Here is a 12,204-nt window from a genome sequence, read left to right as displayed (position 1 = left end):
CACGGCTGTCCTGATTTCTGCTCCGCGCTGCTGGGCTGGGGGGATGGTGCCCCTGCAGCACTGCGGTGAACGGCGCAGTTTGCCTGATGCCTTCTGACAGCATTGTGCTTTTGCTGAGTGTCTCCTCAAGGCATCTACCCCAGTGAAGCCCAGGAGCCGTGTATGAGCTCCAGGGAGACTTGGCTTGTTCCCGGGGGTGTCCGGCTTCCCTAAATTCCTGTGATTGCTGCACCTATAAGTAATTACAGAATGTCAGGGGTTGGAAAGGACCTGGAAAGCTCATCCAGTGCAATCCCCCCATGGAGCAGGAACACCCAGATGAGGTTACACAGGAAGGTGTCCAGGCGGGTTGGAATGTCTGCACAGAAGGAGACTCCACAACCCCCCTGGGCAGCCTGGGCCAGGCTCTGCCACCCTCACCCCCAACAAGTTGCTTCTCAAATTTAAATGGAACCTCCTGTGTTCCAGTTTGCACCCATTGCCCCTTGTCCTGTCACTGGTTGTCACCCAGAAGAGCCTGGCTCCATCCTCCTGACACTCCCCCTTTCCATATTGATCCCCAGGAATGAGTCCCCCCTCAGTCTCCTCTTGTCCGGCTCCAGAGCCCCAGCTCCCTCAGCCTTTCCTCCCATGGGAGATGCTCCACTCCCTTCAGCATCTTGGTGCCTCTAATTGTAGTAAAAAAAAAACCAAAACAACCAACCCAGCAACCTCTCCAGCAGACACGAATTTCCACCTGTGGGTTTGGCCCCTTGGTTTCCGAGGATCAGGACAGGATCTTCCATCAGGCATCACCAGGTGAGCGCCAGCACCCGCGGCACTCGCAGAGCTGGGGGCTGGTAGTTCTCGTTTCCTCGTTGCCCTGAAGGGCACAGCTGCACGGGCTGTGAAGGATCCACCTGAGCCCCCAGGCAGCGCTTCGGGCCCAGAAGCGAAGGGTTTTGGCCAAACCACCTTCACGGGGCGGGGGCAGCGGGGAAGCCAAGGGGCAGCGCCAGGTCTGAGGCCTCGGTCGGGTCCAGGCTGTGTCTGGAGGCCTTTTCCTGCCTCATTGAGAAAAGCTGGCAAGAACCATGATTTCGTGATGAATATCTGGCCCTGGAAGTGCTTGTCATTCCCGTGTCACATGTGTCACTCATCGGGGGGACTAGAAGGAGCCCGTGCCTTTGGGGACACAGCTGCGCACGGGCCGCGATGCTCCACGTGTCCCAGGACGTTGCCCGAAGTCCCGTCTGCACCAGGACGACAAACCCTGGGGGGGAACAGGAACCAGCTCTGCCTGCTGCTGTGTGTCCTGAGGCTGGACCTGGGAGCAACCTTGTTGTCCCTTGTCCCACTATTGTCCCCCAGAGCTGTCATCACGCCGACCCTGCAGGGGAGGAGGTGAAACGGGGGCTGTTCAGCCAGCTGGTTGTAGCAGGTTTGGGGGAATAAACAGCAAGAACACCAACCTGCTGATGAAAGCTGTGCTGAAAACAGACCCCACTGAGTTTTCATTCTGATGCCCTTTTCGTGTTGGCATCAGTGAACGACACTGATGTTTCAAAAACCACTTGGCAATGGAAAGTCCAAACTAAATTGTTCCAGATGGGTCAAAACCTTCCAGTGGTTTGTCCTGAACCTTGTGAGTTCACACATAAAATAACCCGAGAGTCACGTCAGTGAAGATGAACTGATCTGTTTTTATCAGAATGGAAAGTCCTGTTGAAATGATTTTCCAAAAGTGCCTGATAAAGTCAGTTCTACTGGAATTTGTTGATGTCATTTTATTGGTGTTTCTGCATCTAAACCCATCCCGTTGAAACCTTCCCGGCAGCTCCTGTGACACAGCAGCCACTAGAGAGGGACAGAGACCAGCGCCGGTCCTGACTGGGGCTGAACAGCAGCCAAGGGGCCGGGAACCAGATGGGCGACAGTGACACCAGAGCTGCGGGTGACAGGGACACCAGAGCTGCTGGGGCTCTGCCGTGTCCGCACAGGCCCCTGCCGAAGGGTTTTGATTGCAGGGTGACAATAAACCCTAGCAGATGCATTTTAACCTCCTCTCCCCCTCCCTTCCCCCTTTTTGCCCCTCCCTCTCCCCCTTCCCACTCAGCACAGGTGATCGGGAGGGAAAGAGGACAGAGAGAAGAGAGTTGGAAAAATTAAAAGTGTTTTACTAATGCTACTAATAAGAATAGAGAAAATAATACAAAATATACAAAACCAATCTTGAGAGTCCCAGCAACTGCAGAGCCGGCACCCGAAGTCCTGGACTGGACTCTGCAGCCAACCGGAGCTGGATTCAGTCTGTCACTGGCCTCAGTTCGCAGGGACGACTCGCAAGGTCCTCTCCTAATGTCGCCATAAGGAAAAGGGACGAGATCCTCGTGATCTCCCACTTTTATATGAAGTATCAGGTGAATGGGATGTTATACACAGTTGGTCTGTTTCTTGGTCACCTTTTCTCGTTGTCCCTCTCACAAGATGTCCATCCGTGCTCATCAATAACCTCTCATTCCATTGCTATGTTACCAAAACATGCATCTGGTTCTCCAGGAAAATGCAGCTGATATGAAGCTTCAGCTGACAGGCAAATTCACTAAAAGCGAAACTTGTTTGTTAACAAACCCAGGACAGCCCTGCGCATCGGGCACTGAGACCAGAGCTGCCGGGGCTCTGCGGTGCCCGCGCGGCCCTGCACATCGTGTACATCGTGCTCCGCACCACTCGGCCGGTGGAAAAGAAAATTAGGCAGCGTGAAGTGCTTTTTTCCAGAAGTGGCAGAATCAGCATTTACTTCCAGACGTGTGACCGGCAGGTGCTGGCTTAGTTTGTCCCCAGGGTGGTTAATGGACCGGGGCTCATTCAGTGACAATGGCCCAGGGCTGGGAAATGTGGACTCGCCCCAGGCTTTGCCTCCGCCCCGGGGCAGCTCTTGGCACTTTCCTTCTGGCTTTTCCCTGTGAAGTCAGGCTGACACCTCCAGTGTCATGTTAAAGACGGGAAGCACCAGAGGAGGGGGGGCTGGAGAAGGATGGTCAGATCGCACCCGGCAGCACTGGCCTCCCCCGTGGTGGGCTCAGCCCTGTGGGTGCCCTGCTCTGACATGGGCAGCGCCACCCGGGCAGAGCTCAGCACATCCTGCCCACAAAAACGTCTCACATTTGTATTATGCTATAAGATGCATTTGTGTATGCATCAGTGCCATGAAGTAACAAATGGCCTTTTCTTTGGGGTGAGGATTTATTTTAAAAATACTTAAAGGAGCAGTGATATATTAATTTAAAAAATATTTAATCATCAAGTATGTCTTGAGCTCAGTTCAATGGAGACTCTGCTCTCTACTTCACCACAGCACAGAGCTCTGACTCAAAAAACACTCTTGTGCCACCCAAAATACTTCTCCTTACAAGCTTTGCCTGGCTGCTGCCCCTTCTGGAGGGTGCAGCCGAGGATGGAGGGTGAAGGAGGGCACAGCGATGGGGGCTGGTCTCCTTGGGTGTCCCCAGCAAGGTGCTGCAGGGGATTTTCATGCCTTTGTTTTGCAAATCTTTGCAGGAAATTGATGTGGGAAGGTGCTTGGGCAGCTGCTCCTCGGGGCATCCCCGCTCCTTAGGTAAGCACAGCTGTGGGACCGCAAAGCTGCGCACCCAGTGCTGTCCCCACCACCGCACAGCTGCACTCCCAGCGCTGTCCCCACCACCGCACAGCTGCACTCCCAGCGCTGTCCCCACTCTGCACAGCTGCACTCCCAGCGCTGTCCCCACCACCGCACAGCTGCACTCCCAGCGCTGTCCCCACTCTGCACAGCTGCACTCCCAGCGCTGTCCCCACTCTGCACAGCTGCACTCCCAGCGCTGTCCCCACTCTGCACAGCTGCGCACCCAGCGCTGTCCCCACTCTGCACAGCTGCGCACCCAGTGCTGTCCCCACTCTGCACAGCTGTGCACACAGCGCTGTCCCCACTCTGCACAGCTGCGCACCCAGCGCTGTCCCCACTCTGCACAGCTGCACTCCCAGCGCTGTCCCCACTCTGCACATCTGCACACCCAGCGCTGTCCCCACTACGGGCAGGAGCTTGTTTTGGGTGGCCCCACCACTGTGTGTCACCACACAGGGGCACAGCTGAAGCCCTCGCTGACGATGATGCCAACTTGGGCCTGTTGGGCAGCTGCTTATAGAGCTTGTGGTCCCTGTGACAGCAGACACGGGTGGGAAGGGGGTCCTGGAAAGCACCGTTCCTGTGACGGGGTGGGACGAGGAGGAGGGGGATGCTCGGGGACAGGATTGGTCCAGACGGTTGTTTCAGGGCAGGGGGACAGCACTGTGTGTCACTTGCAGACACAAAAACATGGCAAACGCTAAGGGGAGCAAATCAAACCACAAGGACAGAACTAATCCCGGCTTTGCTGTGGGAAACTGCAGCGGGTCTGTGGAATCCTTGACGGAAAATATGGGAGTGAAGATCAGCCTTGAAGATATTAAGATTTACCCTTGAGAAGGATGGGAGTAAAGGAGTATCCGGAGAGAGGAGAGATGTACCCATGAGAGAGAAGGGGATAGAAGAATAACATGGATGATAGAAAAATTAACCAATGAGATTGTTAGTGCTGTAACTTGTAACCAGTAATGAAGAGACACATGAATTGGTAAAACTGTATAAAAATGCACTCGTGGCAATAAACGGCATCTACTACTTTCATCCTGGAAGAACTTGGTCCATGTCGTTTGTCCGTCTCAACCACGACACTTTGCACAGAGAGTTCACCCCATTGCACAGGAGCGAGGAATCGATGCTGCCGGGATGAAGCTGCCTCCCTTCTCCCACACCTGCTCCGGGGCAGCCGCATTTCCAGCTGCTGGACCGTGCGGCCCAGGGGACAGAGGAACTTTGTGTCTGACTGCAGGGAGTCACCGGGAGGAGAGAAATGTCTGGTTTGCCAGTAGGTGCCTTCGGCCGCCGCGTCCCTCACCGGGGTGACGTTCGGAGCCGCCCAGAGCGCGTCCGCACCCTCACGTCCATTGGCAGCGCAAGTGCCGGGGGCAGCGGGGCCGGAGCTGCAGGTGGGCTCCTGCGAGCCCCCCGCCAGACTGTCTGTACTGTGTGTAAATGAGAGAAGGCTATTTTTTTTGAATAAAAGCTGCTTTACACAGCGGTTGTATAAATGAACCCTCCACAAAATATTTTGCGGCTTGTAAAATAAACATCACGGGCAATTTGCAGCTCCTTGGGGTTTCGGTGCAGCGCCCCAGCCCCTCGCTCGAGCATCCCGGGGGATGTGACCGTCTGGCAGGACCGGGGCTGCGGACACGGCTGCCCCCGTTTACAAAATGTGGAGCAGGAGCTGGAGGGGAGAGGGAAGCGGGTACGTGGGCACGGGGGGACAGGGATGTCCCCTCTGCTGCAGCCCCGGGCTGCCCGGCCCTGTCCCACAGGGTGTTTCGCTGCGGCTTGAGAGCCGGGAATGGGAAGGGAAGGAGCCAGAGGATATGAAGAGTTTCCTCTATCGATTAACTCAAGCCTGTCATTGCCTCCCTGCCTGTTCTGGAAAACCAACAGCCCTTTTGCCCACCATGCGCTGGGTTAGAATAATTGTAGATGCCAGCTGGGCGAGCAGCCTTTGGCTGGGCTGGGGCTGCTGCTCGGTCCCTGCCAGCAGACGGACAGACGGACGGTGCTGGTTCCTGTCCTGCACCTTCCCTGCCCCGTGCCAAGCTGCTTGTGGAGCCCATACCTGCGGGGCTCATTCCCGGGGGTTTCCCCGCTCTCTGTAAGATCTAAAGGCTTTCCTAACCCTGCTCTTTTTGTCTGATGCACTGGTGGGTATTGTATAAGGCTATTTTCTTCTGTTCAGTCGCATGGCATTAAAACTAATGGTAAATGTATAGGGTCCAAGCATAGTGTCACCATGTCCGCCTTCACCAACCCAATTTCTTTGGGACTTGGGAGTAAGAGCAAAGAAATTGGCCTTTGTCACATAATCCAGAGTCCGTAGGTTTCTCATGCTGTTTCATTAATATCGAGCATTCAGGAATTAGCAGCAAATGCCTTTTAATCCGCAGGATGCCAGTTTCTGCGGGTGTTGCACGGGCGACACGCAGCCTGGGCTGTCCCTGCGTGAAGGGTCCCTGAGCACCCACCCTGCATGCTCAACAGGGACACGGGATGTGGACACCAGTGTGACACCGAGTCTCCCAGCGCTCCGGGCAGTGGCTGTGGTGCCGGACAGCGTGAGCTGCAGGACGGGGATGGGACAGGGCTGGGAGGGCAATGGGATGGGGATGGGACGGGGATGGGACGGGATGGGATGGGATGGGATGGGATGGGATGGGATGGGATGGGATGGGATGGGATGGGATGGGATGGGATGGGGAGGAGAGGGGAGGGGATGGGATGGGATGGGGATGGGGATGGGGATGGGGATGGGGATGGGGATGGGGATGGGATGGGTTGGGGACAGGGACGGGGATGGGATGGGATGGGATGGGATGGGATGGGATGGGATGGGATGGGATGGGATGGGATGGGACGGGGATGGGATGGGGATGGGACAGGGACAGGGATGGGGATGGGATGGGATGGGATGGGGATGGGACGGGGATGGGATGGGGATGGGACAGGGACAGGGATGGGGATGGGATGGGATGGGATGGGATGGGGATGGGGATGGGGATGGGATGGGATGGGATGGGGATGGGACAGGGACAGGGATGGGGATGGGATAGGATGGGATGGGGATGGGATGGGATGGGATGGGATGGGGATGGGGATGGGGATGGGATGGGATGGGATGGGTTGGGGATGGGATGGGGATGGGGATGGGGATGGGACAGGGACAGGGACGGGGATGGGATGGGGATGGGATGAGATGGAATGGGGATGGGATGGGAATGGGGATGGGGATGGGGATGGGATGAGGATGGGACAGGGATAGGATGGGATGGGATGGGATGGGGATGGGATGAGATGGAATGGGGATGGGATGGGGATGGGATGAGGATGGGACAGGGATGGGATGGGATGGGATGGGGACAGGGACGGGGATGGAGATGGGGTGGGATGGGATGGGATGGGGATGGGATGAGATGGAATGGGGATGGGATGGGAATGGGGATGGGGATGGGGATGGGATGAGGATGGGACAGGGATAGGATGGGATGGGATGGGATGGGGATGGGATGAGATGGAATGGGGATGGGATGGGGATGGGATGAGGATGGGACAGGGATGGGATGGGATGGGATGGGATGAGATGGGATGGGATGGGATGGGATGGGATGGGATGGGATGGGATGGGGATGCTCGTCCAGCCCGCTGGGCTCTGGAGCAGCTACATTCCTCCACACAAAGGTCCTTCTGTTTGTCCCATTAGTGCCATCATTAAAAACCCGTTAGTCTCCTACGGAGAGCAAACGAGCAACCGCAGCCCAGACAGGCCCTGCCAGGGGCTGCGCAGCCCCAGACCCCGAGTCCCCCAGCCCGCCGAGCGCTGGGCTGAGCGGCCTCCCCCCAGTTGTGTACTGGGGCTAATTGGTGCAGAGTGCCCAGGAGCTCAGCTTCTCACCTTGTTAACACGGCAATTAGCTCTCTTTACCCTCCTGATTGCTCATGTGCATATTTGACTCCAATCCATCTTCGCAGTGAGTTATAAATGCAGCGCGGGGGAGGCGGGAGGAGTGGAGCTGGAGCAGGGACAGCAGAGCCATGCTGGGGACCGTCCTGCTGCTGCTGGCCCTGGCCAAGCCGGCCAGCCCGAGCGCGGCCAGCGCGGCGAGCCGGCGGGCTGAGGCGCTGAAGAAGCTCCTGGAAGTTTTTGGCATGGAGGACCCTCCACCCCCCCCAACTCACTCCAAGCAGCCGCCCCAGTACATGGTGGATCTGTTCAACACCGTCGCCAACGCAGACGGTGTCACCAAGAACCCCGACATCCTGGAGGGCAACACGGTCCGCAGCTTCTTGGATAAAAGTAAGGGCGGGGGGTCCCCGTGGTGCTGGGGATGGGGCTGTGGGGAGGGGTCAAGCGCGGCTGATGGAGGTGCCACCCCCAGTTTGGCTCCACTTCCCAACCCGTCCTTCCCCGCAGCTCACGGGGAGAAGATGCGGTTCCTCTTCATCCTCTCCAGCGTGGGCAAGAACGAGAAGATCCTGACGGCAGAGCTGCACCTCTTCCGCCTCTGGCCCCGGGCCACAGAGGGGCCCAAAAGGCACCACTTGTGCCAGGTGAGGAGGGGCACGGGGAGGGGATGGGGACAGGGACAGGGACGGGCAGGGGGGTGTCCCCACCTGTGCCTGGGGACGCCGCTGGTGCGCTGGGGTCACCGTCTGCAGCAGGAGCACAGCACAGCTCTGTGAAATTCATGCACCCAAAGTGCCACTGTGCTGCACAAAGACTCATGATGATTTAACCATAGCGGTTTCTTAAATATCGTTCTGGTTCGTGCACACACCGGCCAAGGCACACACGGGTTGTGGCAAATCCAAGCTGACAACTTCCCACCTCCCACCTTATTTTCCCCCAGTCCCTGTGCCCTGGCTCTGTCCCTGTGGGCAGGACCCGCAATGTGACCCCCCTGTGCTGCCTCCCCCAGGTCAGCGTCTACCAAGTGCTGGAGCAGAGCGAGCCGGATGCGCCGGGAGGGAAGAGGCTGCTGGCGGCCCGGCTGGTCCCGCTGCAGGGCTCGGGCTGGGAGGTCTTTGCCATCACACAGGCTGTGAGTGCTGGGCCTTGCTCCGGTGACAGGGGAACCTCAGCCTTTGGGAGGGGGGTCAGAGCACCGCAAGAGCCCCAGGGGGCTACTCCATCCTCCCCAGTCCCACTGCTCTGCAGTTAATGCTGGTGCCAGCTCCTGCCGCCGTGTCCCCCGTGTCACAGCCCTGGAGCAGCTCAGGCCCTTCCTGTGCTGCTGGGGCAGATCTGGGGCTGGGGGACAGCGTGTGGCCACAGGGGTTCCTGGTTGGTGCCACCCACTGCTGGCAGGGCCTGGGTCTGCTGGCCTGGCGCCTGCCATGGGGACTCCACCGCGGTGCCTGTCCTGGCCGGCGGCACCGTGGTGACCCCAGTTTGGTTCCCCAGGTTCGTGACTGGACTGAAGATGAAAGCAGCAACCAGGGTTTGCTGGTGACGGTCCAGGGCCTGGGAGGGAGCCCGCTCGAGCCCTCCCCGCTGCAGTTTGCGTCCGGCAAGGACCACCACGAGAGCAAGAAGCCCATGTTGGTGCTGTTCACCGATGACGGGCGCCGGGGAGCGTCCCAGCCCGCGGTCGGCTTCCCAGGTGGGTCCCGTGCACCTTGGCTCAGCTCGGTGCCGCTGTCCCCTCGCCCGTGGGGTGCTTCCCATGTGTGGGCTCCTTCAAACCCAAAGCTCTTTCTCCAGCAGAGGGAGACGCCTTCTCCTTTCTGGTTTGGTCTGTGCTGGGGTGCAGGTTCACAGACGTAAATCTGGATTTAGCCTTGAGTGCAGCCATGGGGCTGTGAGGTTGTCACCTCCTGCGGCTCTGCCTGGGCTGTGACCGAAGGGCTCGCTGCACCAAACGGCTGCAGACAAAACCTGTGGGGAGGGGTGACCGTGGGGGCTGCCCCACATTCTCCCTCCTCCCAGGCTGATGCGATGGCTGATGGCACTGTGTCCTCATTTCTGGCAGATTTACAGCCCCAGGCTCCTGCTCTCCCCGCCAAGATGCCGGTGCCCAGGGTGGCCGGGTCGCGCCGCACACGCTCGCTGGAGCGGCTGCAGCCCTGCCAGAGGCACCCGCTGTCCGTGGACTTCGAGGAGATCGGCTGGTCCGGCTGGATCATCTCTCCGCGGGGGTACAACGCCTACCACTGCAAGGGCTCCTGCCCCTTCCCGCTGGGCGAGAACATGCGGCCGACGAACCACGCCACGGTGCAGTCCATCATCAACGCCCTCAAGCTGAGCGAGGGCGTCAGCAGCCCCTGCTGTGTGCCCGACAAGCTCTACTCCATCAACCTCCTCTACTTCGACGATGACGAGAACGTTGTCCTCAAGCAGTACGACGACATGGTGGCCGGGAGCTGCGGCTGTCACTGAGGCAGGAGGAGCAGAAAGGTGGAAATGCTGTGGTGGAGACTCCCGCTCCTTCCGGAGCATCTCTGGGGGGGTGTCTGTCCTGCAAAACCCCCCAAAGAGACCAGGGTGAGCAAACAGCGCTGCCCCGGGTGGCATCACCCCCAGCAGTGCCCAGGAGGCTCAGGGCTGAGCGCTGGTAAATTGGCCCGAATGAGCCCGTGCGACCCGGCAGCCCCGGAGCAGCAGCTCCATTTTGGGGTGCCCTGCATGGGGGTGCAGGTTTCCTGGCCCAGGCAGAGGCTTCCCGCAGGCTGTACTATATGTATATAGTGAGAGCACTAATATATGACAGAAAGCGCCTGTACAGTGTCCTGTAAATGTCTGTACATTTCTGCTTTGTTGGGACTTGCAAAATGAACTCAGAAGAACTATTAAAAGTGCTGTTCTCTGAGGGTCTGCTTGTGGGACTGCTGGCTGGCCGGGGCGAGCAGACACGCTGCGGTGGTTTCCGGGGGTGCAAGCAGAGAGCTGAAGATCCAGCCGCAGCGCAGTCTCCGGTGGGGCGGGCGGTTCAGTTGCTGAGCCCCGTTCCTTGGAAGTCAAGCGATGTCAGATCCATCGCCAGGCTGCAGAGCCGGGGGATCTCTGAGCAGGCGATGGGGGCAGATGGGGGGATGCAGTGATGGGGTCTGGGGGCAAGGGGAGGTGTGGAGGTGTCTGGAGGTGACGCAGCTGGGGGAAGGACAGCTCGGGCGGCTGCGCAGTGGTGAGGGAAGGTTCCTTGTGGAAGAGAAATGAGGTGGAAACCAGAGCTGAGCAAAGCTGGGGGTGATCAGTGCTGGGGAGGGTACAGAGGGCGGGTGTCCATGTGAGTACTAGGGAGCGGGTGCAGGTGCTGGGGGTCAGGACAGGGGTCCCTGTCTCGCACCTGCTGGCACAGACCCTGAGCCTTGCAGCCCAGGACAGCGGGAGCGGGGCTGTCCCTGCACAGGGCTCGGCTCCCCCAAGCCATTTTCCAACCGTTCCCAACAGCAGCCACTTGACGGTGGCCCCAGGATGACACCAGGACCGCCCAGCTCCTTCATCTCCCAGCCTAGTTTGCAGGTGACCAAATCCCATCCCAGCCTGGCAGGCACCAGTTTCACCCAAAGCAGAACCCTCAGCTGCGGGGCCTTCCAGCCGCTGCCTGCCCTGCAGCCTGGGGTCCCTCTCCCCATCCCACCCAGGGAAGGGTGAGTCCCCTCTGGGAGCCCATTGACTGGCTGCGGTCCCACACTGGAGGGCAAATCCTTCCCCTGTGCCCCCAGGCCTGTCCCCCACTGCCACGGGCTGTGAGCACAGGGCAGAGCCAACCCGTGTGTCCCCAGCCCACGCAGACATCCCAGCTGCGCTTCCAGCACACCCAGGGCTGGGCGCCTCATCCCAAACACAGCACGTGGACAGGCCCCCTCGCACCACACGAGACCCCATCCTCCCACTGGTGGGCAGGAGAGGTGGTGTGAGCCCTGGAGCCACATTCCCTCCTCACCACTGAATTAGGAGCAGTTTACTGAGCTACATAAAGTGTTTGGCCAATAATCCGAGCCAGAGAATGGTTTTGGCCCGGTTTATTCAATGCCTGTCTCTGGGGATGCTGTGGCTGCCAGCTCTGCACCCCCGGGTGCCTGCGGCTCCATGGCAGCAGCACCCTGAGCCAGGACCAGGCTCCGGGGCAGGGGGGAGGAAAGCAGCCTTGGTTGGAAGGATGCACAGCTGGTCTTTTCTGGGGGCTTTTACCCAAATTGTTAGGCTGGACTCAGCCTGGGCTGAACGCTGGGACAGTCACAGGGCTCTGTCTGTGTCCCCTCAAGCCGGGAGCAGAGCAGCGCCTGCGCAGTGTCACGCTGGCCTTCGTCACATCACAGGTGTCCACATGGGCCATCCTCAGAAAGGTGGCAGAGTTCAGCCCCATCCACCCTCCCTGCTCGCTCCACGTGTCCTCAGGGTGTCCCATGCCCCTGACCATGACAGACAGACAGACACCCTGCCTTGGCTGTACAGCGTCAGCTGGTCCTTCACTGACCACGCTGCGGGACAGCAGCCTCCAGCACGTGATATTGAGGAAAGTCACAACACCACCAGGGGCACATTTCATCCCACCCAAACAGCCCAAGCTGGCAGTGGCACCTGCACAACAGCAGCAGAGCCGCCCCAG

The 12,204-nt window shown here is 59.1% G+C and overlaps 1 protein-coding gene across 1 annotated transcript; it reads left to right on the top strand.

Moving 5' to 3' along the window:
- Positions 1 to 7,634: 7,634 nt before the first annotated feature.
- LOC309449670 (bone morphogenetic protein 2-like) lies at positions 7,635 to 10,031 on the top strand (the record flags this gene model as incomplete). Its single annotated transcript, XM_082071955.1, is given in 6 exon segments — positions 7,635 to 7,676; positions 7,679 to 7,949; positions 8,067 to 8,203; positions 8,572 to 8,694; positions 9,057 to 9,255; positions 9,625 to 10,031. Coding segments are annotated over 6 exon segments (1,179 nt in total).
- Between the last annotated feature and the right edge of the window lie 2,173 nt (positions 10,032 to 12,204).

Source organism: Streptopelia decaocto (assembly GCF_964273445.1).
Source record: "Streptopelia decaocto genome assembly, chromosome: 24".
Classification (NCBI taxonomy): domain Eukaryota; kingdom Metazoa; phylum Chordata; class Aves; order Columbiformes; family Columbidae; genus Streptopelia; species Streptopelia decaocto.
The sequence above is the reverse complement of the archived record's forward strand: the minus strand, read 5'-3'. Positions and strand labels throughout refer to the sequence as shown.